General features: G+C 41.1%; 2 protein-coding genes across 3 annotated transcripts in view; both read left to right on the top strand.

Moving 5' to 3' along the window:
* The first annotated feature begins 572 nt into the window (after positions 1–572).
* The window catches only part of USP42 (ubiquitin specific peptidase 42), a 35,639-nt gene continuing 9,759 nt past the window's right edge, over positions 573–26,452 (top strand). For both annotated transcript variants that reach the window (XR_009559019.1, XM_030846014.2), the window contains exons 1-12: positions 573–665; positions 4,782–5,031; positions 7,120–7,320; positions 16,428–16,538; positions 18,205–18,307; positions 19,230–19,297; positions 19,977–20,047; positions 20,918–21,000; positions 23,259–23,370; positions 24,301–24,441; positions 24,628–24,728; positions 25,840–25,993. Coding sequence is in view for 1 of the 2 variants with exons in the window: in XM_030846014.2 (XP_030701874.1) it covers positions 4,791–5,031; positions 7,120–7,320; positions 16,428–16,538; positions 18,205–18,307; positions 19,230–19,297; positions 19,977–20,047; positions 20,918–21,000; positions 23,259–23,370; positions 24,301–24,441; positions 24,628–24,728; positions 25,840–25,993 (1,386 nt within the window). In the remaining variant the exon portion in view is untranslated. The remainder of the gene's footprint in view (positions 666–4,781; positions 5,032–7,119; positions 7,321–16,427; positions 16,539–18,204; positions 18,308–19,229; positions 19,298–19,976; positions 20,048–20,917; positions 21,001–23,258; positions 23,371–24,300; positions 24,442–24,627; positions 24,729–25,839; positions 25,994–26,452) is intronic.
* On the top strand, positions 1,066–1,443 carry LOC138842328 (collagen alpha-1(I) chain-like). Its single transcript, XM_070043593.1, has one exon. It carries the CDS (start codon positions 1,066–1,068, stop codon positions 1,441–1,443), a length of 378 nt encoding a protein of 125 aa, XP_069899694.1.

Here is a 26,452-nt window from a genome sequence, read left to right as displayed (position 1 = left end):
TGGAGCCGGGTTTCTCCGCTTCCAGTAACAGTTGTCGAAGTCTGATGGCGCGCTGGAGCACCGCTGGGTCCGGTGTTCTTCAAGTCCGGGTCTCTAGGCCGAGGGGCGTCTCCCGGAGCCGTGTCCATTTGGGGGGGCCAGGTGTCCCGCGTGGGCCGTGCACCCGCGCGGGCCGGACTGAGCGCACACGCCGCAGGGCTGTCTCGGCCCTCCCGTCGCGGCCGCCGAGGGCCGCGCGGTCGGCTCCAGCCGGCCGCTGGGGAAAGACTTCACCCGCCCGCGCCGTACAGCTCGGCTCCACCAATCAGCGCGCTCCTTCCGCGGCCGACCAGCGCTCCAGTGACGCGCGGGCCAGCCTGCGCCCGCGGCGCTTTGGCGATGGCCCCTCCCGCGCTAGCCCGGCTACTTAGCTGCGCGCTGCGCCTCTTGTGCGACGGCCCCTGGGCGGCGGCGCGTGCGGGCGCGGCCTTGGCGCGCCCCCTGGCGGCCCGGCGGGGCGCTGCGGGCGCGGCGCTGACCCGGAGGCGGCGGCGGCGGTGCCCGGATGGAGGCACGTCATTGTCCCCCGCCGGGCGGCTGGGCTGTGTGCGGCGGCGGCGGCGGCGGCGGCGGCGGCGGCGGCGGCGGCCGCCGAGGGGGATGGAGCGAGCGCCGAGCCGGGTCAGGTAAGCTCCCGCCTCTTTCCTGCCCGCCGCTGGCCGGCGTGGGGCCCGCGGAGCGCCCCGCTCGCCTCGGCCGCAGCTGCCCTGGCCGCCCCTCTGCCGGCGCGGCCCGCCGGGGGCTGGCGCGGCCCCTCGCCCGCCGCCCCCTCCGCAGCGGCGGGCCGCCCGGGACCCCGCCGCGCCGGTGGCAGTGCCGCCACCGCCGGCCGGGCCTGGCCGCTGGGGAGGGGGCGGCGGCCGCAACGGCCGCGGCGGCCGGGCTCCCAGATCGCCGGGCTGCGCGGGGAGGCCGGACCCCCCTGGTTGCCCATGGACACTGCCCTCCCACCCCCACCCGGCCCAGCCCGCCCCTCTCGGCCCGGGGGCTGGGCCCGGCTGGCTGCTCCGGGGCGGCCAGGCCCGCATGGGTCTGCCCGGGGTGGGCGTGTGCCGGCCGCTGAGCCGCCCGGAGTCCCCGGGCCGCCCCCCGCCCCCCGCGTGGCTGCCACCTCCCGCCCCTCGGAGCCCGGGGCTCGCCTCCCTGCCCCCACTGCGCCCCCCAAAGAGACAAACTTTCCCACCCGGGCGTCCCGCCGGCCCGCCCGCCGCGCCGGTCCGTCCTCGCGGGGCCGTCCACCTGGCTAGTCCACCGGGTGTCCGAGTTCCCCACGCCTGCCGCCGGGCGGAGCGGGCACCCTCGGGAGGAGAGGAGGGGCCGGCCGGCCCGGCGTCGCGTCCCCCAAAGCGCGTGTGCCCTGGTCCTGTTCTTTATCTGCGGGGCAGGAAGACCCAACTTACCTGAGGCGGGGGCGTGGGGGGGAAAGGGCGGTCAGTTTCAGATGTTTGAGATGAAGATTTGATGGGACAGAAGTTTTACCATCTAGGACTTTAACCTCGCTGTAATGAATGCAATTGAGATTACTTTTGTGGAATAGCTCTTTTATATTACGGGGGGCCTTAGGGCTTACTTGTTTATGGGAAAACACGTTGGTTATTTAAAGTAAATACACTCAAATAACAGTAAAACTGGTTGAAAAACTAGTTAGCCCCTAAAACAGCAGTATTTTAGGTTCTTGTACGTTTTAGTGGAGTCTCAAATTTTAACTTGTACATTTGAAACATAATTCTCCTCTTCTGATTGTATTATTCATTCAAAGTGTATCGGTGTTGTGAATAATCGGTTTCACTTATTTGTATCTAGGGTCAGTTTCACTTCTTTTCTGTATCATTGAATTAAGTCTACAGAGTTTTTTTTGTAAAAGTTTAAAGCAAAGTGATTTGTTTCCTTACAAATAAGTAAAATCCAGGTTGTCTTTTTTAAAGCTTGTGAGTTTTCAAATGGAAATGCACCAAGAATGTGGGTTACATTGTTTATTAAGAAGTACAGGTATAACAGTTTCTTTTTGCATGTATTTATATTTTTACCACAATGTATGTGGAGTGCCATAATGTTCAAATAGCCATATGCTTATTCTTTTAAAAATGAAAAAGAATAATGTATTCTAGCATTTGGTCACCACAAGGGAGAAATACCATATAAGGGACAGCATTTTAAGACTTTCAAGTAAAACATTGTAATTAAAGCAGGTACACTTAATGGAAACAATTGAGAAGTCACTTTGTCTCATTCCTCCACACACATCCAACCTTGATTTTTGTACTCAGTTTTTTTCAAACATGCTTTTGTAACTTTTTGTTTGTCTGTCATCAGGAGGTGTTGAGAGAAATTTAAACTTTTCATTGAAGTAGTTGCTTAAAAGTCCTGAGATTTATTTCAGTAATGTTTAGAAGCTTTACTGAGAGTAAAGAACATGTAACATCTGAATCCTGAGCCCTACGCAACATTGTTTGGCTTCCAGAAAGGTTTTCTCCAGCTTAATACCTGATGGTTTCAGGGTAAGAAGTCATTGGCTGAATATGCATCTGAAGGAGAATGGATGTTGTTGGTTTTCCCAAATTATAATGCTATGTGGTTATCAATGACTCCGTTGTATGTTTTCCTTGGGTTTTTTTTCTTAATTAAAGAGTTGTTCCCCCCCACCCCGCGATCCCCCCAAAGGCAACTGGAGCAAGTAAAATGGTTTTATTTAGTCATTTGTTAATGATTGTCCTGAAGGGATGTTTATCCCAGAAAATCAAGGTTTTTGCTATTTAACATTACTGTAAATAAGGCTGGCTTAATCGTCACTGTTTTGGCTTTCTTCTTCCTTTTCCTCCTCCTCTACTTCTTTTCCCCTTGTTGTCTTATTCTTGCCTCCACACTGTTTTGTAATATCTTTTGACTGTCAGATGAGGAAAGTATAAACTTTATTTGGCTAATATGGCTCAGGCTTTCTTCCTGAATAAAGGTCCTGTGTTTTACCTAGACTGACTTAAAATTTCAGTTCAGTTTTTCTTTTTGTTAAGATCTAATTAACATCTTCTTCTCTATTTCTACATAAGATTCCAAAAATATTTAAGTTTGTACTTTTTTGGGGGGTGATAATCTTAATTTAAATCTTTAATTTAAAATCACAACAGAATTGAGGCTTTTAAACAAACCTTATTGTGAGTAGACAGTGCATCGTAACATTTGTTGAAGTGTCACGTACATGGGTAATTATTTTACTGTGCTGAATATTTTTTAAAACAAGTTTTAAAGGCTATTCCTACTTCAGAATTTTTAAGGATTAAATGAGATACTTTATATAAAACAGTCAGCGAAAATTGGTGCTAGGAGCAAACACTGGTTACGTCCTGTCTTCACAACTGATTCATTTGTTCAACACATGTGTGGAGAGCTTTCCTTGTGCCAGGTCAGGGCATGTAAACAAGAACATGATGGAGAGCCGCAGGCAGGATGGCTGTGAGCGCTAAGGTGGAAATCTGGAAATCAGCCCGAGGGTGCCCAGGGTGCCACCAGAGCTTCCAGGAGGGGTTCTCAGACTGTCTTGGGGGAGGGAACTATCAAGGAAAGTGTCCCAGAGGAAATGAATTCTAAACGGAGAAGGTGTTCACTGGCTGGAGGTGGAAGGGTGGAGGAAGTTTGGGGAAAGAACAGCATGTGCAGAGCCTGGAGAGAGAAGACAGGACAGGACCAGGGGCACGGAGAGGCTCCTAGGGCGGCCAGTGTCCAGAGTCCGAGTGTCGGGATGCTGGGCCGGAGGCACTCGGGGCCGCCTGGAAGATCGTCTGCATAGCAGTGGCCTCTGCTAGATTTGGTTGCCGCTAGACAATATGGGAAACGTTCCTAAAGTGCTGTGTTGTGGAGTTTGGTAGAGCCCAGCTGGGAATGTTGGGCTTGGGACCTTTTCCCAGTAGTGACTAGTTTGGGTAATAGTTGCTCCATTTCGTAGACCCAGTGGATTCTGTCCAGTCTCTCATAGGTCATTATGAAAATTAAGTAAGTTAGTGTGTGTTCAGTGGGTGACACAATGCCTAGCACATAGAAAGTGCTCAGTTAGTGGTGGCCCTAAGATTTTAATAAGGTTCAGAGAGAAAATTATAATTAAGTACTTTTATAACATGTATTTGTGTTCCAGTTTGATGTAAGTAATGCCTTATGGACTTCATTTTAAAAAATCATATATGCGAAATAAATGAGCCTCTTCAAAATGTGTTTCAAAAGTGAGACTTCCTGTATTAAAAAAAGTAATATATTTCAAACAATGTCATTTTGGACTTTAAGCTTCAAATTAAAGCTAGATTTTCTTTTCATGTAGTTGAGACTTTTCCTTGAGGAATTATATATGAATTGAAAATTGAGCCAAATGTGTTAGTGCATTTCACATTCTAGGTTTAAGCAAGGGAGAGAAAAAATATAGGTACTTTGTGAATGTATAGAGTTGGAAATTGAGATACCTGATTATAAAACGAAATAGCAGATTTTCAGAGGGCATGGAATAGAATGACAAGATCTAATCAAATACTTCATTGAAGATTTTATAATTAAAAATTGTTGGCATGTTCAGATTAGCACAACAGTAAATATCCCAAGGAAATTATTACAAAGTTAAAAAATAGTGTTGCTTTTGTATTGGGGTGATTTGTTGGAAAATTAACCTAGCCGTTTTTAATTGTTTTCAAAGATCTAATGGTAGAATAAGTAGATTACTCTTCTTACCTTATGAAACAAATGTATGCTTTTCTCATCTTTTACAGAGGTGAACAATGACCACAGGTGACAAAGCTTCAGAATCTTCAGACCCATCAACCTGTCAGAACCAGCCTGGCAGTTCTGAGGCAGTCTCACCTGGAGACATGGAGGCAGGTTCTGCCAGCTGGGGTACTGTGTCTTCATTAAATGATGTTTCAAGTCACGCGCTTTCTTTAGGACCAGTACCTGGTGCTGTAGTTTATTCAAGTTCACCTGTACCTGAAAAATCAAAACCATCACCACCAAAGGATCAAGGTACTACTTTCTAGAAGAATCACTACAAGAAACTCCTGTATAAATGCTGTCAGTGGGTTGGTAGTTTCAGAGAGGGGCTTATTTTGCAAGATACACTGCCACCTGAATGGCCAGCAGAGTTACATTATTTGACAGGCTTCATTTTCCTCTGCTGCTTGTTCATGATTAACATATGTATCATAGCAAGGTAAGATTATTTTTAGTTACTATGAATTTATTTGTAGTTGAATTCCTAATTTTTTGAAGGATAAACTTTGTTTTGGTGAGAATTGAGATGGGCAAGCATTTCATTAACTTGTCCGTTAACTATAGTGCCCTAAGTAAATGTCTACCTTTTAAAAATTTAAAGATTTTTTTTAATGTTTTTAAAAATGGTTGCCTTTTGACAAATGAGCTCCACCCAACTTTGTTTTTGTTTGTTTAGTTTTTGCCAGTTAAAATCGTCTGTAGAAATAAAGCTCTTTGAAAGCGAGCAGATCCTGTAAATGTTACATTATGTATAAAGCCAGGTTAATGTGGTTATATTTGTTAAAACCCATGCTGATAAGTAAGACATTGACACTTTAGTTGGTACTCCTGAGACTTTCGGATTTGGAAGCTTTGAAACCTTAAGAGATTAGTTCCCACACAGAACATTGTTTGGTCTAGAATAATTTGGCTCTCACGTTGTTTTTTGTTTTGAGTCTTCCTAGTGCGTGTGATATTGTGATGTGGAGGTGGGTGGTAGGATTTGCTGAAGGTGTTTTGGGTGACGGGACATTTACATCACAAATCAAACAACGTAACTGAATGTTATACAGAGGGGTTTAAAGATCTTTATAAGCAGGGCATTCCCACAGGACATCCTCTCACAGACTCCAGCCTCCTGTCACCTTGCTGGGGCTCCTCTCTCTTCCTCAGGATTTAGTTTGTATCACCCCACCTGGCCCTTTTGGGGGCCCTTGTCACGCTCTTTGAACATCCATTTCTCCTTTCCTGATTTTGATCTCCCTTCTTCGGGAAGCTGAAGCCTGCCTTTTTGCATGCTTAAACACTCAATATTGCTATTAAAGTAGAGAACCATCCATTGGGCATCTCAATCTTTGGTAGTACTGAGGAACTGCTGAACTTTTGAAAAAACAGTCTTGCTGTGGATGATTTTTGACCTTTCCTAAATAAATTGTTTTTGAGCCTCGCCTGAGTATCATTAGCAATCTGTTTGTAAGTTTTAAAAATAGATAAGAAATTTTTAGACCATGTAGACTATACTTATGAGTATGTATAGTGATGCCTAACAGCCTGTTTCCCTGCTGGTAAATTTGGGATGACATCACTACCAACCTTTAGAATTGAGAGTATCCGACAGCTAGTGAGGACTGAGGAGGTGAGATGATGGTGAGGATGACGTGCTGCTGGGGGTACAGAACATGAGCATCCTCAGCACATATTACAGGGAATCGACTTTCCTGCACTTTTACTGTGTTGTACTTTGTTTATTTTTAAAATTGTTTTAATGAAAAATTTTAAGTAGGTGCAGAAGAGAGAATAATTGTAATGAAGTCTCACTTGCCCCTCAGCCAGCTTTGATGTTTATCAGCTCCTGGCCAATTATACCTCCACCCACTTACTCCTCTCCCCACTCCCCATCATTTTAAAGCAAATCCAGGACTTTATACTTCATCTATAAATAGTTCAGTGTGTATATTTAAAGAAATCATGTCTGAAAATTAAAAGCTTTTTATATTAAAAATCCAGTCAATGTGCAGATTTCCCTGGTTGTTGTATAATTTTTTTTAACAGTTGGCTGTTGAAATCAACCTCCAAACAAGGTCTATGCTTTGCATTTGGTGAATATCTTTTAAGTTTTTTTTAATCTGTTATATGCTGCCCCCCGCTTTTTTTGTCCTTGCAGTTTGTTTATCAAAGAAACCAAATCATATAGAGTTTCCCACATTCTGGGCTCTTTCTTTTAAAATGTCCCTTTCTCCCCTGTATTTCTGGTTAGCTGGTCATAAGAATCTTGATCAGATTCAGGTTTGATGTGTTGCTATTTATTCAGCTTCGGAAGTATACAAAGCTTTCTTTTTAAATATTTGTTTATTTTTCTAGCTCTAGGTGATGGCATTGCTCCTCCAGAAAAAATTCTTTTCCCATCTGAGAAGATTTGTCTTAAGTGGCAGCAAACTCATAGAGTAGGAGCTGGGCTCCAGAATTTGGGCAATACCTGTTTTGCCAACGCAGCGCTGCAGTGTTTAACTTATACACCACCACTTGCCAACTACATGCTATCACACGAACACTCCAAGACATGTAAGTGTTCTGTATTATTTTATGTGTATAGTGTTATGGTATGCTAACCTACTTTCATTTTTTTTCTCTGAAATGAAAGTGAAGCTTTAAGCCAAGAATTTGATCATCACTAAGGAGTTGGTTTCTTCTTTTAGAAATCATGGAGGAAGACAAAGATTTACATTCAGGTCGCATAAAAAACATTTTGCACATGATTTGACCTGTAGAATTATTTTAAAAGAAACATATTTTATCAGCATTTGGCATTTCTGAAGCCCCTGCTGGCTTTCTGCACTTGCTAAAAAATGTGACTAAAAAATGTGACATAAATGTCTACTGTCAACAGCTTGGGACAAGCAGGGCTAAGAATCCCACTTCTCCTGGCATCCATCCTGTGTTGAACGCTTGATTCATTTACAGGCTTTAAGCATTAACGGAGAGGAGCCTCTTGTCACTGGTCCTCACCTCCTGGAAATTCATGCAGGACTTTCCCTTTAGTGTGTGAGAGCTCGGTTTTCAACCCAGAGGGCAGGAAGTTAGTTAACACACGTTATGTCTTTAATTAGGTGAGAGCCAACTCCGTGGTCAACTAGTGAAATTCAGAATTTAGAACATACCCGTTTTTTGAGGTTTTGACCTTCTGCATATAGTGTTGTACATACTCTTCACCCTTGATAAGTGAAATCTCCCTGTTCTTTGATCTACATTAATGTGTGTGTGTGTATGTTAGGGTGCTGGTCCTTCATTATTAGGGTGAAAAAAAAGCCCCTTGGTTTCTTTTTGAATAGCCCTTTACTTTTTTGTTTTTTTTTTTGTGGCTTGTGGGATCTTAGTTCCCCCACCAGGGATTTATTTATTTATTTATTTATTTATTTATTTGGCTGTGCCGAGTCTTCATTGCAGCACGCGGGATCTTTGATCTTCATTGCGGCGTGCGGGTTCTTTAGTTGTGGCATGTGGGATCTTTAGTTGAAGCATGCGAACTCTTAGTTGCAGCATGCATGTGGGATCTAGTTCCCTGACCTGGGATCAAACGGGGCCCCCTGCACTGAGAGCGTGGAGCCTTAGCCACTGGACCACCAGGGAAGTCCCCCGACCGGGGATTGAACCTGGGCCCTCGGCAGTGAAGGTGCCGTGTCCTAACCACTGGACCACCAGGGAATTCCCAAATAGTTTTTTACTTAATGGAGAATTTAGACTCACTCTTTTAAAACTTTATTCCCCCAAAGAGCAAAATTATGGTTTTAAAGAATTTGGAAAGTACAGAAAATTTTAAGGTAACCAAAAGAAAATCACCTAGAATCTCACCATCAAGAGGTGTTTCTTATGCCAGGGTTTCAAATTACAGAAGGAAGATTCTGTTTGCCCTCATTTTCTTCCTTTTTAAGTCCATAATTCATTCCCCACAGACAGCTTTCCTATCACTTTTGCACTTAATGAAAGTAGGATGTGGATGAAAACCCAGCACTGGCACCTGGACAGAGAGAGAGAGGATGGAGACAAAAATGCAGACACTCGGGGTATCCAGAATTAGGTGCCTGTCTTTTATAGGCCATTGGTAGTTTTCTCTTTCTCTCTGTTTTCTCAGCTTTATTGAGGTGTTGTTGATAAACAATAAATTGCATGTTTAAAATACACAATTTGATGCATTTTGACATTAGTGTATACCCATGAAACGATCCCCACAGTCTACATCATGGACATACTCATTGCCCCCTAAAGAGTCTCAGTGCTCCTTTGAAATCAGCCCCTCCGGCCCTTTCCTGTCCCTCATCCCCTCCACCCCAGGCAGCCCCTGATACGCTTTCTGTTTGCTACCGATTAGTTTGTATTTTCTAGAATGTCTTCTATGTGGAATTACGCAGTATATATTTTTATATTGCCTGGCTTCTTTCACTCAGTTATTTCAGCATTATTCCATGTTGTTGCATGTATCAATAGTTAATTTTTATTGCTGAGTAGTATTCCATTGTATGGATAGATGTACCACAGTTTGATTCTCCATTCACCTATTGATGGACATTTGGGTGATTTCCCATTTTGGGCCATCACAAATTAAGCTACTATGAGGACTTCCCTGGTGGCGCAGTGGTTAAGAATCTACCTGCCAATGCAGGGGACACCGGTTCAATCCCTGGTCTGGGAAGATCCCACATGCCACGGAGCAGCTAAGCCTGTGCGTCACAACTACTGAGTCTGCGCTCTAGAGTCCATGAGCCACAACTACCGAGCCCATGTGCTGCAACTGCCAAAGCCCGCGTGCCTAGTGCTCTGCAACAAGAGAAGCCACCACAATGAGAAGCCCATGCACCGCAACGACGAGTAGCCCCCACTCGCCACAACTAGAGAAAGCCTGCACGCAGCAACGAAGACCCAACGCAGCCAAAACACAAAACAAAACAAAACAACAAATTAAGCTACCTTGAAGTCTTTGTAAGGACATGTTTTCATTTCTTGTGGGTAAATATCTAGGAGAGGAATGGCTTGGTCCTATAGTATGTGTGCGCTTAACTTTAAGTTACTTCCAAACTGTCTCCCAAAGGGATTGTGATATTTTACATTTCCACCAGCAGTGAATGAAACTTCCATTTGTTCCCTATCTCCCCTAATACTTGGCGTGGTCAGTCTTTCCAATTTTAGCCACTCTAATAGGTGTGTAGTATAATAGTATCTTACTGTGGTTTTAATTTGCATTTCCGTAATGAATAATGATGTTGAACATCTCTCCATATGGTTCTTTGCCATCTGTGTATTTGCTTTGCTCAGGCGCCTGCTCATATCTTTTGCCTGATTTAAAATTGCGTAGTTTTCTTACCGTTGAGTTTTGAGAGTTCTTTATGTATTCTGGATAGAAGCCCTTTATCAGATATGTAATTTGCAAATGTTTCCCAATCTGGAGAAAATAGTCTCCTCACACTGTCTTTCAAAGAGCATGTTTTTAGTTTTGAAGAATACTACTTCATTATTTTTCCATTGTTATCATCTGTGCTTTAGGTGTTGTATTTAAGAAATCTGCCTAACGAGAGGTTGCAAAGATTTTCCCTTTATTTTTTAGCAGTTTTATACTTTTAGTTTTTATATTTAGGTCAGTGATACATTTTGAGTTAATTTTTATTTGTGGTGTGAAGAATGGATTAAAGTTCATGTTTTTCAATATGGATATCCAGTTGTTCCAGCACTATTTGTTCAAAAGATAGCCGTTTCTCTACTGAATTGTTTTTGTACCTTTGTCAAAAATCAATTGATCAGGGCTTCCCTGGTGGCGCAGTGGTTGGGAGTCCGCCTGCCGATGCAGGGGGTGCGGGTTTGTGCCCCGGTCCGGGAAGATCCCACGTGCCGCGAAGCGGCTAGACCCGTGAGCCATGGCCGCTGAGCCTGCGCGTCGGGAGCCTGTGCTCCGCACCGGGAGAGGCCACAACAGTGAGAGGCCCGCGTACCGCAAAAACAACAACAGCAGCAGCAACAAAAATCAATTGATCATATACATACGGATCTATTTCTGGACTCTGTTTTGTTACACTGATCCACTATCTGTCTTGACACCATAGCACAGTGCCTTGTTCCTATATATTTAAAAGTTTTGAAGTCAGGTAACTTTTCCAACTTTGTTCTCCTTTTTCAAAGTTGTTTTGGCCATTCTTGGTCCTTTGCATTTCCAAATGAATTTTGAAATCAGTCTGTCAATTTCTACAAAAAAGCTTCCTGAGATTTTGATTAGGATTGTGTTGAATCTGTACATCAGTTTGGGACGAATGACATCCAAACAGTATTGTCTTCTGACCCACAAACTAGGTATTTATTTAGGTTATCTTCAGTTTTTCTTAGCTGTGTTGCATAGTTTTCAGTATACAAGTACAATTTGTACATTTTTTAATCCGATTTATCCCTAAGTATTTCATATTTTTGAAAGCTATTATAAATGGTAATAGTTTTTGAATTTCGATTTTTGATTGTTCATTGTGAGAATATAGAAATGCAGTTGAACTTTGTTTATTGATCTTGTATCCTACAACTTTGCTCAGCTCCTTAATTCTAGTAGTTTTTTTAATACAATTACTTGATTGATGCCCTTATGATTACTTAGAGGCGTGTTTTTAGTTGCGAGATGATTGGGGATTTTTCGGAAATTGTCCTGTTACTGATTACCTGTTACTTTAATTCCATTGTGGTCAGAGAAGATACTTTTATTGTTTGAATCCTTTGAAACTTGAGACTTGTTTTATGCACCAGAACGTGGTCTAGCTTGTTAAATATTCCACGTGTACTTAATAAGGATGTGTATTCTGCTGTGTTGGTTGGAGTTTCTATAAATGCTGATTATGTTTAGTTACTTGATAATGTTGTTGAGGTTGTCTTTTATGTCCTTTCACTGCTTTTCTGTCTACTTGTTCTATCAAATTTTGAGAGAGGTATGTTGAAATAAAAGAAATTTTTGAATTTGTTTCTTCATTCTGTTCTATCAGTTTTGCTTCATGTATTGTGAAACTCTGTCACTTAAGGTTATTATGACCTCTTGGTGAACTGACCTATTTATAACTTATGAAATGACCCTCTTTATCCCAAATAGTATGCTTTACTCTGAAATCTGCTTTGTCTGAAATAGAGCCACTCCAGTTTTCTTATGAATGTTAGCATGGTATGTCTTTTTCCATCTTTTAACTTTTAACCTATTTGTGTTTATATTTAAAGTGGATTTCTTGTAAACAGCCTATAGTTTGTTCTTGTTTTTTAATCCAGTCTTACAGTCTCTGCCTTTTAAAATATAAATCATTTATATTTAATGAGAGTATTGATATGATTGGTTTTACATTTACCATCTTGCTATTTGTTTTCTAATTGTCCTGTATTCTTTGTTCCCTTTTTCATCGTTTTCTGCTTTCTTTTGGAATGAGTAATTTTATATTTCCTCTCCTTTATTGGCATATTTTCTCTAACTTTGTTTTCTCTTTTTAGTGGTTGCTTTAGGGTTTAGCATACATTTTTAACTTACCATAGCTTGCATTGAGATACTATTACATTTCTTGTGTAGTATAAGGACTTTATGACAGTATACTTTCATGGTCTCTCTCTAGGCATTTGTGCTATTGTTGTCACACGTTTTATTTTTACTTAATTTGTATCCACATAATATATTGTATTATTTTGCTTTAAATAAAATTTAAAAGTTTTAAGTAGTTTGTTAAGGTTTCTTTACCAGTCTTTTATATTTACTTACTCTTTTATCATTTCCACTGCTTTTAATTCCTTTGTGTAGATCCAGACATCCATCTGGTATTTTTTCATATGCCTGGAGGAATTCCCTTAACTTTTCTTGCTGGTGACAAACTGTTTTTTTTGTTTGTTTGGTTGGTTGGTTTTCTTAATAAATTTATTTATTTATTTATTTTTGGCTGCGTTGGGTCTTCATTGCTGGGTGCGGGCTTTAGTTGCGGCGAGCAGGGGCTACTCTTCCTTGTGGTGCACGGGCTTCTCATTGTGATGGCCTCTCTTGTTACGGAGCATGGGCTCTAGGTGCGTGGGCTTCAGTAGTTGTGGCACACAGGCTCAGTAGTTGTGGCTCATGGGCTCTAGAGCGCAGGCTCAGTAGTTGTGGCGCCTGGGCTTAGTTGCTCCACGGCATGTGGGATCTTCCTGTACCAGGGGTCGAACCCGTGTCCCCTGCATTGGCAGGTGGATTCTTAAACACTGCGCCACCAGGGAAGCCCCCAAACTCTGTTTTTTGGGTTTTGTTTTACTTATTTGTTTGTTTTTTATTCTTGGTCTGAAATATTTTTATTTTGCCTTTTTTTGAAGCTAAACTTTATTTTGAGGTAATTTTAGATTTACTTGCAGTTGTAAGAAATCACACAGAGGCCTCCTATGTACCCTTACCCAGTTTCCCCCAGTGGTGACACTGTAGTTCAGTCTCACAGCCAGGATATTGATATCGATACAGTCAAGGTACAGAACATTTCCATCACTAAGGATCATGTTTCCCTTTTATAGCCAAGCCCACTTCACTCGTGTCCCCACCTCCTCCTTAATCCCTGGCAACTACTAGTTATCACTTCTATTATTTTGTCATTTCAAGAATGTTACATATGTTGAATTATATAGTAGGGATTGGCTTTTTCACTCCACATAAGTCTCTGGATATTCATTCACTTTGTTGTGTATATTAATAATTTGTTCCTTTTTATTGCTGACTAGTATTCCATGGTATGGATGGACCACAATTTGTTTAACCGCTCATCCATTAAAGGACATCTGGGTTGTTTCCAGTTTCTGGATATTATGAATAGAGCTGCTGTAAACATTAGTGTGTAGAGCATATGTGTGAACACAAGTCTTTATTTCTCTGGAATAAATGCCCAGAACTACAGTTGCTGGGTCATAAGGTAGTTGCGTGTTTAGTTTGGTAAGAAATTGCCAGGTAGTTTTCCAGAGTGGCTGACCAGTTTACGTTCCCACCAGCAGTGTATTGCGCTCCAGTGGCTCTGCATTGTTGCCAGCATTTGGTGTTTCACTATTTTTCATTTTAGCCATACGGTAATGATGAGTATAATGATATCTCATTGTAGTTTTAATTTGCATTTCCCTAATGCCTAAAGGTCTTGAACTTCTCTCCATGTGTTTATTTACCATCTGTATATATCCCCTTTGGAAAATATCTCTTTGTGTCTTTTGTTCATTTTCTATTGTGTTCTTTGTTTTTATGTTGTTGTTTTGTTCTTTATATATTCTAGATATTAGGTCTTTTTCGGATGTATATTTCCAACATTTCCTGCCAGTTTGAAGCTTGTCTTTTCATCCCCTTAACAGGGTCTTTCACAGAGCAAAAGTTCTAAATTTTGGTGAAGTCCAATTTTTCCTTTTATGGATTGTGCTTTTGCTGTCAAGTATAAGATCTCTTTGCATAGCCTTTGATCCTAAAGATTTTCTCCTATTTTTTTTCCTACAAGTTCTGTAGTTTTACATTTAGGTATGTGATCCATTTTACGTTAATTTTTGTATAGCATGAGGTTTAGTTTTTCTGTCTGTGGATGTCCAGTTGCTCTAGCACCATATGTTTAAAAGGCTATCTTTCCTTCATTAATTGCTTTTGCACTTTTGTAAAAAAATCACTTGGGTGTATTTGTGTGGGTCTATCTCTGGGTCCCCTATTCTGTTCTGTTAAGGTATGTATCTGTCCCACAACACGGTTGGTCTTTGTTATTGTAGCTATGTAATAAATCTTGATATCAGGTAGAGTGAGTCCATCCACTTATTCTTTTTCAAAATTGTTTTTTTCTATTCTGGTTCCTTTGTCTTTCCATATAAATTACAGAATAATCTTGTCTATATGTACAAAAAAATCTTGTTGGGATTTTGATAGAAATTTTGTTAAACCTGTATCTCAGTTTGGGGAGAATTGACGTCTCTACTATGCTGACATTTCCAGTCTGTGGATGTGGTGTGTCTCTCCATTTACTTAGATCTTCTTTACTTTGTTTCATCAGTGTTGTGTAGTTAATCAGCATGTTTTGTTTTGTTAGATCTACACCTAATCCTTTTATTTTTTGCGGAATTATAAGCATCATTATATTTTTAATTTTGGTGTTCACATTTTTATTGCTGGTATATAAAAATACATTTGATTTTTGTATATTGACCTTACTGACTTCACTTAATATTTCTAGGCTTTTTTTTTTCTTTTGGGAGTCCTTGTATTTTTCTATGTAGAGAATCATGTCATATGCAGATAGGGACATTTTTACTTACTCCTTACTGATCTGTGTCCTTTATTCCCTTTTCTTGCCTTATTTCACTGGCTAGAACTTCCAGCAATATGTTGAATAAGAGTGCTCAGAGCTGACATCCTTGCCTCATTTCTGATCTTAGGGGAAAAGCATTCAGTTTGATGTTAGCTGTAGGTTTTTCCTTTTTATCAAGTCAAGGAAGTTCCCCTCTATTTCTTTTTTTTTTTTCCTCTTCTATTTCTGTTTTACTGATTCCCGCTTTTTATCTTGAATGAGTGATTTTTGTCAATAGCTTTTTCTGTGTCAAATTGATATGATCATGTGAATTTCTTCTTCAGCTTATTAATATAGTGGATTACACTGGTAGATTTTCCAGTACTGAGTCATCTTTGTATCTCTGGAATAAACTCCGTTTGGTCATGATGTTTATTTTTATATTTTGCTGAATTTTTGTTAAGGATTTTTACATGTGTTCATGAGATATGTCGCTCTTTAATCTTCTGTTTTTGTACCACCTTTGTGTGGTTTTGGTATCAGGGTAATACTAGCTTTATAAAATGAATTTGGGATATGTTAACTCCTGTTTTTCGGAAGAGATTGTGTAGAATTGATGTAAATTCTTATTTAGTGTAGAATCCATCAGGGAAACTATCTTGGCCTGGAGATTTCTATTCTGGGAGTTTTAAAATTGCAAATTTAATTTCCTTAATAAGTATAGCGCTATTGCAATTATTTTATATTGGGTGGGTTGTGATAGTTCACTTCTTTTGAGGAATTGGTCCATTTTTCCAAAGTTGTCAAATTTATGTGTGTGAAGTTATTTATAGTATTCCCTTGTTATCCTTTTGATGTCTGCAGGGTTGATATCCTTGTTTTTGCTTCTGATATTGGTATTACTGTAAATTTCCCTTGCAACACTGCTTTAGCTGTGTCCCAAAACTTTTTTTTTAATTAATTAATTAATGTATTTATTTATGGCTGCGTTGGTTCTTCGTTGCTGCGCACGGGCTTTCTCTAGTTGTGGTGAGTGGGGGCTACTCTTTGTTGTGGTGTGCGGACTTCTCATTGCAGTGGCTTGTGTTTTTTGCAGATCACAGGCTCTAGGCACGCGGGCTTCAGTAGTTGTAGCATGCGGGCTCAGTAGTTGTGGCTCGTGGGCTCTAGAGCGCAAGCTCAGTAGTTGTGGCGCACAGGCTTAGTTGCTCCGCAGCATGTGGGATCTTCCCGGACCAGGGCTCAAACCCAGGCCCCCTGTATTGGGAGTGTGGAGTCTTAATCACTGCGCCACCAGGGAAGTCCTGTAACTGTTATTCTTATTTCAGGAGTGTGCCCGTTATTTATGATACCCCTTGATGTATATATAGAGTCATATTTTGCTAATTTGGAGGATTATCATCTGTTATCTTTCAGGTCATGCAGAAGGATTTTGTATGATGTGTACAATGCAGGCTCATATCACACAAGTGCTGAACCATCCTGGGGATGTTATTAAACCGATGTTTGTCATTAATGAGATGCGGCGTAAGTATCCTCTATAGTAGTTTATATTAGTATTTGTTAGCTAATTGGTCTTAATGGTCTAACTGGTAGATGATGAGCTCCTTGTGTATTACAACAAACAGCTTATTGGATATGTATATGTCTTTAATGAATAACAGGTTTTTAGTAAACTATTTACTATATAAACACATTTTGAAACCTAAAGTAAAAGATGACAATATAGTAAAGAAGGTGGTATTCAGTTTAATATATAAACACATTAAAAATTTTTAAAAACTCAATTTATTAATAAAATCATTGATAAGTTTTACAGTGTTTTTCTCAGATATTTGGATTTCTATGCTAATACTAACTCTAATATTGTCCCGCAGGTTTCTTTAGTTTTCAGTTAGTTTTAATTCAATGAATGAGTAGTACACTATACATAGTGATGGGAATTATCAAAATAAAGTTAATTATACTTTTAAAGAAAATTTTATACTCATAACTTAGCAAATTTGTGGATAAATTTCACTTTTTCTATACAATTTTTAAATGACTTTAAAATTTCCTCTTGAATTGTAATGATCCTGATAGGTCACATGAAATATTTTTATGCACTTTCTGTATGTTTTTTGCAGTAAGCTTTTACATCATCTTAATTAACTGAGTTGGAATAAAAAATGCTTGCGAATAAAACAAAAACCTAACTCTTACTCTGCTGTCTAGCTGGGTAATTATAGGGGTGGATAATTACACAGTGACAATTTATAATCTTTTTGCCTAAAAAGCTGCTGAAGATAAAGAGGTGTTATATTGGCCCTTGGTACTATTAACAGGCCAGAGTAGACAATGCAAAAATTTTTTAAACATTATAGGATCCCGGCAGAATTTTAGCCAGGGGTGATTTTGTTTGTTTAATTACGTGTATATATTACACACACACACACACACACACACACACACACACACATACGGCAGGCATGTCTAATATTTTTAAACTTAGTCTTTAAGAGAATGTCATTGTGTGTATATACATACATCCATGAACATACACCGCCTGCTAACTCCAAACATATATGGTTGAATAATGAAATTGTCATTTTTGTAGGTCAGAACTGGTAGAATATTGGCAATTTCATATGATTCAAGTTAATATATATTTATATATATTCATACACATTGAAATTCTGTGTATATTGTTTATACTTTTGTGTTGTTTTTCATTATTATGTAATTTTGTCTTGCGGCTGTTTAGTCAGTTAGAAATAGGACCAAGGTGATACTCAGTGGAGAATATAGTGTGTTCTCTAGGTTATTGGGATAGAATTTAGATAGGTTCACACATTTATGTTTTACATGGATTCTCTCAGGGAGATCTAGGGCCAGATTTAAGATGTGTGCACTGACATAACATTTGGGACAAATTTTTGAAACAGTACAGCCAAAGTTGAATTTATTCAGGTATCATTTTATTGCTGAAGACATAGAGTCTCTGGGCTCTCAGCAACTCTAGCCCATGTGGACTTTTAATGGTCTAAAGGGCCTGTCCTAGCTGTTCTCAGGGGAGCTTATTAATGCTGTTTCCTCATAAAATAATTATCGGGTATTTTCTAACCAACGTATTGACATAAGATGTAACTTTTGGGGGAGTACAGCCCCGCATGTCACGTGATGATAAAGCTGTGTCTTTACTCGAACTTTATAGGCATAGCTAGGCACTTCCGCTTTGGAAGCCAAGAAGATGCCCATGAATTCCTTCAGCACACTGTTGATGCTATGCAAAAAGCATGCTTGAATGGCAGCAACAAGTGAGTACACACAGCATCCGTCAACCCCCATTCCCGCCCCCCGCCTACCTCGCTGGCTCACCAGAACTCAGTCTAGCCTTTTACGATGGGTGTGCAGAGCTCTCTTTCGGCCTCAACTTTTGACTTTGCGCTGCCTCTTCCTCCAGTGATTGGCATTATTTTCAAATGGTTGAAATTTTAAAAGGTGTGCTTACTATAATAATTTGGATTTAATTACAGATGTCAGGACATGAATATTGGTCTTGACATGATTTAATTTCTGGGTATCATCATCCCTCTGCAGGTCAAAACTAACCACTTCTCCTTTCTTGTGCCAACGTTTTCTGAGTTGATCTCTAGACTTTAAAATCTGTATTTGTTCCCTGTGTCTTTCTCATTCTGGTCACTTACCAGTTTCTGCAGTTTCTTCTTTAAAATCTAAATGTGGGCTCAAGAGGAAGATTGGAGAAACAATTAGATAACAAGTCCTAACCCACTTGTATTGCCTCAACACACCCAGCAAGTCTCCCATTCCCTTCCCACTGCCATCAGCACTGCCTCGCCCAGGCTATCCTTGTCAGTATGACAGTAGCTGCAGAACAGGGGAGAATGCTCTGTGTTCCCTGCCTTCGCCGGCAAGTCCTCACACTCGGTGTCACAGTCCTGCTTTAGGGTGACTTCCTCTTACTACTTGCTTCAGGGCCAGATTCCTGACTTAATTTTGAAGTCCCTTCTTAATACCAGGCTACCTCTTTTCCTGCCTCACCCCAAACCCTCACTGTGTTCTGATGAGGCAAGGCTATTCTCTGGCTGTCACACATACTGTGCAGCTCTGCTGTTTGAATTCTCGTTCTTTTATAGATGTACATGCTTTTAAAATCTGGTTATAGCCTCTGTCGTTCTTGTAGAACCCTTCTCTCATTTTACTGTTTGACTTTTTCAGGTTAGACAGACACACCCAGGCCACCACACTCGTCTGCCAGATATTTGGAGGATACCTAAGATCTAGAGGTAAACTTCTGTTTAAAGGTTGATGAGTGTGATACAGTATGTGGTTTAAAAAATGCAAAGGATAGGAAAGGGTTAATAATGGAAAGTGTATCTCCCTTCCGGCGCAGACTCCCATCCCCCATCCTCAGAGGCAGCCCCTGTCCCATTCCAGTAGTTTCCTGTGCATGAGCAGACTGGCTTCTTTTCACATTGGAAACCTTTTTACATTTCAGCACATATAGGTCTAACAGAGTCTTTCGCAGTTGCAGTAGTATTCCATTTATTTTAGTTCCCTATCAGGGAATTTTTAGATTGTTTCTAATTTTTGTTGTTGTTGTTACCATCAGTGCTTCATTGAACATCCCTGTATACACATGCCTTTATGTCCATGTAAAAGTGTATATACACAGGATAATTTTTTAGAATCTCCTTATCAAAGGGTGTGTTTATTTTGAACTTTGGCTCTGCCGTGTCCCTCTTCCGAGAGCCTATGCCAGTTTCCACTCCAGCCAGCGGCGAGTGTGCATCACATTAGTGCCTCTCACTGTGCAGTGGTAAATGGTTTGCCCAATGTGATAGCGAAGAAAGTACCTTGTGTGTTTTATTTTGTGATAGTATTTATATGTTCTGTCATTTCAGTAGTTGGTATTGCCATGCTGATTATACTTGGCTTATCCTTTGCATTTTCTTTTTATTTCAGTCAAATGTTTAAATTGCAAAGGTGTGTCAGATACTTTTGATCCATATCTCGACATAACATTGGAAATAAAGGTAAGTTTGATAGTTGTTGTGGTGGTGAAGTTAAAAAAAGTCAGTCATACTTTATGTATGTATAGTTCACTTATAATTTAGACTACACTTGTTAGAGAATATAAATTGAAAATTTTAATAGGCTAGGACTTTATTTAGAGGAGATTATTTAAGCTTTGTATTAGGCATCATAAAAAACTTAAAACGTTTAATAATTTTATCACCCTTTGACTTTTCACTTAATCTTAATAAAATCAGATTCTGATGCCTATATTAGCCAAATTTAGGTGGTGGTTATTCTTTAGGTGCTGTTTTGCTTCTTGCATTTTCTAAACTCCTATTTTTTGTTGTCTTAAGCTTTTGTTTTTCTGATTACAAGTGTAATACACACTAGTGACAAAAATGAGAAACATTGCAGAGACGTTGAGATCCTATCCCTCAGAATGTACTCTTGTTAACAGCTTGATATAAACTGCTTGCAGAGTATTTGTTTACTGTTTATAAAAATGGGTGCATACCTTCAGTCTGTCTGGCCACTTCCTGTCTTCACTGCATTTTGCTTGGGCTTCTGTGTGTTGTGCTTCAGCCGATTTACATGCCTGACTCCTTGCTGGTAGATACTTCATTCGTTTCCAGCTTTACACTATTTTAAATAATGCTGCAGCAAGCAAGCTCTTCACATATTTTTGCTGACTTTAATCTGCTCTTTTTTTTAATGGGAGGGGAAATAGCTTGGTGTGTACATGTATTAATATAAAACTGAACGTCATAATGAAAGATCTTCTTTTTACATAAAAATTCACGTTTGCTTTTATACTTTCGAGTCATCTCTTTTCTTTTTCCTACCAAGCGGCAATGAGTGGTAATGTGGTGTTGGTGCTCTGTCCCCAGGCTGCTCAGAGCGTTAATAAGGCGTTGGAGCAGTTTGTGAAGCCGGAACAGCTCGATGGAGAAAACTCGTACAAGTGCAGCAAGTATGACGGGTGGCGCTGGAGGCCGCATGGGGGGCGGGGAGGCTTGGTTTGAAAGCGTTCGGTGCGTCTGCGTAACCCAGGGCTAGATTCCGTTACCGTCTGGGAAGACCCTGGGTCTCTCTTTCCCAAGGGCCAGGGCACTCTGTGTCTCAGTGTTTACACTCTGCAGAGAAGTGCACTGAAGAATGGGAGATGGGGCCTCGCTCCTGGGGAGGTGGGTGGGAATGGAGAGGTAAGGTCAGTGCTGCCGCGTGTGAAGCTTGGCTGCGGCAGTGTGCGTGTCGAGCAGCATCTACATGGACTCCCCTGTGTGAAAGGGTTGGGGTGGATGGGGACTCACTTTCTCCCAGAGCAGTTCAGGGTCTCTCTTAACTGCTGGCTGTCTCCCAGGATTTGGGGCAGTATCTGCTAGAAACCTCGAATTTAAGTTATTCTTTAATGTTTCCCCAGCAAGTCAAGAGAGCCTATTTTTTTAAAGGGGGGCAGTGTCTTTTTCTTTCTTTCTTTCTTTCTTCCTTTCTTTCTTTCTTCCTTCCTTCCCTTTCCTTTCTTCCTTTCCTTTCTTTCTTTCTTTCTTTCTTTCTTCCTCCTTCCTTCCTTTCTCTTTCTTTCCTTCCTTCCTTCCTTTTCTTTCCTTCCTTCCTTCTTTCTTTCCTTCTTTCTTTCTTTCCTCCCTTTCCTTCTTTCTTTCTTTAAAGATTTATTCATTATTTATTTATTTAATTTATTTTTCGCTGTGTTGGGTCTTAGTTGCGGCATGCAGGATCTTTCATTGCAGCTCACAGGCTTCTCTCTAGTTGTGGCGTGTGGGTTTTCTCTAGCTGTGGCACATAGGCTCCAGGGCACGTGGGCTCCATAGTTGTGGCATGCAGGTTCCAGAGTGTATGAACTCTGTAGTTTGCGGCACGCGGGCTTTCTAGTTGAGGCATGCGAGCTCAGTAGTTGTGGCGCGCGGGCTCAGTTGCCCTGCAGCATGTGGGATCTTAGTTCCCTGGCCAGGGATTGAACCCTTGTGCCCTGCATTGCAAGACGGATTCTTTACCACTGGACCACCAGGGAAGTCCCAAGAGAGCCTATTTTAAGAAAGCCCTGTTTCATATGTTCTAAGTAGATTTTCATTTTAAGTAAGGTAATACAGGTAAGCGTTGTTATTGAATATAAGCAGACCTCAGGGATATCGCAGGTTTGGTTCCAGACCACCACAATAAAGCAAATCTTACAATAAAGTGAATCACATGAATTTTTTCATTTCCCAGTGCATAGAAAAGTTATGTCTATGCTATACTGTAGTCTAAGTGTGTAATAACATTATGTCTAAAAAACAATGTACAGACCTTCACTTAAAAATACTTACTGTTAAAAAATGCCAAAATAACTAGAATAGTAACATCAAAGATCACTGATCGGGCTTCCCTGGTGGCGCAGTGGTTGGGAGTCCGCCTGCCGGTGCAGGGGACGCGGGTTTGTGCCCTGGTCCAGGAAGATCCCACATGCCGCGGAATGGCTGGGCCCGTGAGCCATGGCCGCTGAGCCTGTGCCTCCGGAGCCTGTGCTCCGCATCGGGAGAGGCCACAACAGTGAGAGGCCCGCGTACCGCAAAAAAAAAAAAAAAGTCACTGATCACAGGTCACCATAACAAATATAATAATAATGAAAAAGCTTGAAATATTGCAAGAATTACCGAAATGTGACACAGAGACACGAAGTAAGCAAATGCTTTTGGAAAAACGATGCCAGTAGACTTGCTCCATGCAGGGTTGCCACAGACCTTCAGTTTGTGAAAAATGGAATATCTGCAGAGGGTAATAACATGAGGTGTGCCTGGGTTCATTTTGTTGGGGGAGACGGCTCCCTTTCCTCCCACGACCATAGGGATTTCTCCTTTGTTTTAAACTTCATGGACATTTCTAGTCTTTACTTTCTTCCTTTTGTATCTGGGCTTAGTTTTCACAGTATTATACCAGCCAGTTTTTCAGTTTGTTTTCCATTGAGAGAAACTTATATTAATCTAATGTTTAAAATACCAGTGACCTGTCATACCTGACATTTCAGAACTGTCCTTTTTCTTTCATGCTAATTAAGCAGTTTCCCCCATACTTTAAATTTTAATATTTTCACTGTTGTTTGAAAAGGGTGGTATTTCTCATCTCATAGCCTTCTTTTGGAAACTTAATTTAGAATGTTTCAGAGGAATAACAAGGGAAAGATTAAAAAAAAAACATATTAATCTTAAACATCTGTTTCTGTTTTTTTCCAAGGTGTAAAAATATGGTTCCAGCTTCGAAGAGGTTCACTATACACAGATCTTCTAATGTTCTCACACTTTCTCTGAAACGTTTTGCAAATTTTACTGGTGGAAAAATTGCTAAGGTATGTAGATAATATTATTATTATTATTATTTTTTAACATCTTTATTGGGGTATAATTGCTTTACAATGGTGTGTTAGTTTCTCCTTTATAACAAAGTGAATCAGTTATACATACACATATGTTCCCATATGTCTTCCCTTGTAGATAATATTATTAATAACCGTTTATGTTTAGCCTTTCAGGGCTTAAGTGTCAGTAACTAAATTGAACCGTTTTATTATCTGATTTTCTAAGTTCTTCCAGCACTTGGTAGTAGAAAAAAAATGTCGAAGAATTGAGCTAGTAGTTTGGTATGTGTGTTTATGAGCGTATGTGTTTTTTCTGTATCCTTTAGCTGGCTAGACTTTCTGAAGATAAATTGATGATTATTATCTTCATTTGGGCTTCACAGTCAGTGCAGGTGACGAGTGGCTGCAGGGAGTGAGCTTGTGTCATTTGAATCCAAAGAGGGTTCCCAGTCACATCCTGCCATTCTTTCGTCAGAGCTTATTTTTATTCATTTGTTTTCTGACTGGTAGTATACTGAATTTTCCCATCGTCTTCCCACTTTCTGAAGATGGAAAGTGGTCAGAAATCTAGTAACATGCAAAAGAAATCTGTTCCCGAACTGTTAAAAATAAAAATAAGACTGTCTGGACGCTCAAATCCAGGTTGTGATTGTTACTGTCTCCTTCGATGGACTTGGAGAATTCACTTACTGTGGATCCTTACTTGTTTAAAGGAAATAAAGAATACAGTGGGATTGCATTAAACACACTGAGGTTCAGGTGTGCTCCAGGTTGATTCTGTCTTTTGAAATGAGTTTCAGTGTGCTGGTTTTCTGCCAGAACGCAGGGCACAGTGCTCTGGGGTCTCCTGTGCCCGTGCACATGGGATGACCTGCACCTTCAGAAATGACGTTCCTTTTTCCTCTTTCCATTCCTGTGTAGGATGTGAAATACCCTGAGTATCTTGATATTCGACCGTATATGTCTCAGCCGAACGGAGAACCGATCATTTATGATTTGTATGCAGTACTGGTACACACTGGTTTTAATTGCCATGCTGGCCATTACTTCTGCTACATAAAAGTAAGCTCTGTGGATTTTGCTAATAACTATTTTTACAATACACTGGAAGACAGCCCTGGCATTTTGGGGAGGAAAGGTGGGGCTCTTACAGGTAAAATGTGAAAGCCCATTTTCCTTACATCTCTGGATTGGTGTTCCCTATTTACCTAATTGTATCTAATATCTCTTTTATTGGCTGTTTTGCAGGCTAGCAATGACCTCTGGTACCAAATGAATGACTCCATCGTATCTATCAGTGATATTAGATCGGTACTCAGTCAACAAGCTTATGTTCTCTTTTATATCAGGTATTGTCAGGAAAGCAAATTTTCATCTTTTCTGTTATGTCATCTCTCTTCCTCTCATCAACATATTTAAATTCAATATTGTTTGTTTAAACAGCATCTCGATGGTGGGGAGAGTAAGGAAGGTGGTATTCAGTGTGGATCATGAGTTTGCTTTAGCTCCCAGCTCTTTGGCAGGTTAATAAAGAAACGTGCAGAAGAAAGGGAAGGTGGCAGTCTCAGAGGGTGGGCTTCTGCTGCTGCTGGCAAACCGGGTGGGCCAGCGGGCCTGGGAGGCAGTGAGCGGAGGCCTGGAGAAGGGGACTCTTGAGTACCTGGGTGTGGTCACCTCTCAACCACTGAGCACAGGCAGCCAGCCACCTCCCTGGGCCAGGCCTGGGCCAGCACCAGCACCCCTGCTGCTGCTGGATATTCTGACTTGCTAGTTCCATTTCTGGAAATGTAGGGCCTTGGAACAATCTGATGTGTGCTCCAGTGCATTCATTTGTAGTAGCTGGAAATTAAGAACATCATGAAATTTCCATCAATAGCAGAAGATCATATAAATTATAGCATATCCATATGATGAAACAATGCAGCTGTTAAAAGTGATTTTTATAAAGCTTTTTAAAATGATATGAGAGAGTGCTCCACATAAGGAGGATAAGCAGTTTGAAATTTTACACACTGATACTGAAGAAATCAGTACAGGCTAAAGCCTGGAGGAAAATCCACTAAATCTGAATAGTAGACGCCTCAAAGCAGTGAGGGGAGGCAAAGGGTTTTTGTTTGTTTCTAACTTTTCAGGATATTACAGATTTTTCTACAATGGTATGTATTTATAATTAGAAAAATAGAAATAAAAAAGAAAAGAAAAATAGCTTTCAAAAAATTAAAAAGTAAAGAACAGTAGCTTTCAGATAGTGGCATCCTCAGAATACACAGTTCACAATACCATTTGCCCAGTGACCTGTTATCTCCCGATCTGAGCACCCGGCGTTGGCCTGGACTTGATGGGGACCCTGCGTGTAGCTCTGCGCATCATGTCACCTGTTACCTGAGGGTGGGGTGTACGTGAGTCTCTTTTGGGGAGATGTCCCATATCACCTTGAGCACTGTCACTCTCTGTCCCCAGGTCCCACGATGTGAAAATAGGAGGTGAACTTACTCATTCCGCCCATAGCCCTGGCCAGTCCTCTCCCCAGCCGGTGATCAGCCAGCGGGTTGTCAGCAACACACAGGCAGCATCCGGGTTCATCGGACCACAGCTTCCTTCTCACATGATGAAGGTAACGTTCCACGGGTAGAATGTCATCTTTATGTTCATCTTTCCAGCCCTCTAGTTAACACTGCAGTGGTTGTCATGACCTCATCTACAACTGAATTTCTTGTCCAAAGAGTTTATTCAAGCTGTTGATTATATTTCAAATATACAGAACATCTCCAAGTATGAACGTAATGACCAAGAAGAAAGTCTGGTGTAAGTCTATTTAGACGCTAGAGATTTTAGCTCCCGCCTTGGACTCCCGTTCACTTAATGGGTTAAATATTTGGGGATTCTTGATCAATGCTGGCCTCCAGGAAAGTGATGCTTTTACAGAAAGAACACTTCAGTCGTATCCGTTTAGCCCTTTCAGGAGTTTGGCATTTTCTCTGTGCCGTCCGGCTGGGTCTGATCACACTCCCTCATGGCTTCTCAGGGGGAATGGAAGGTATGCCTGGTTCGTGTGAAGCTCTGAGTCCTCAGT

This window comes from Globicephala melas, chromosome 15 (assembly GCF_963455315.2).
Source record: "Globicephala melas chromosome 15, mGloMel1.2, whole genome shotgun sequence".
NCBI classification, from domain to species: domain Eukaryota; kingdom Metazoa; phylum Chordata; class Mammalia; order Artiodactyla; family Delphinidae; genus Globicephala; species Globicephala melas.
This window is presented reverse-complemented; position numbering and strand designations above follow the sequence as displayed.

What these genes read in the sequence shown, in the direction of transcription:
- LOC138842328 (XM_070043593.1), top strand. Translation starts at nt 1,066, where the DNA reads ATGGGTCTGCCCGGGGTGGGCGTGTGCCGGCCGCTGAGCCGCCCGGAG.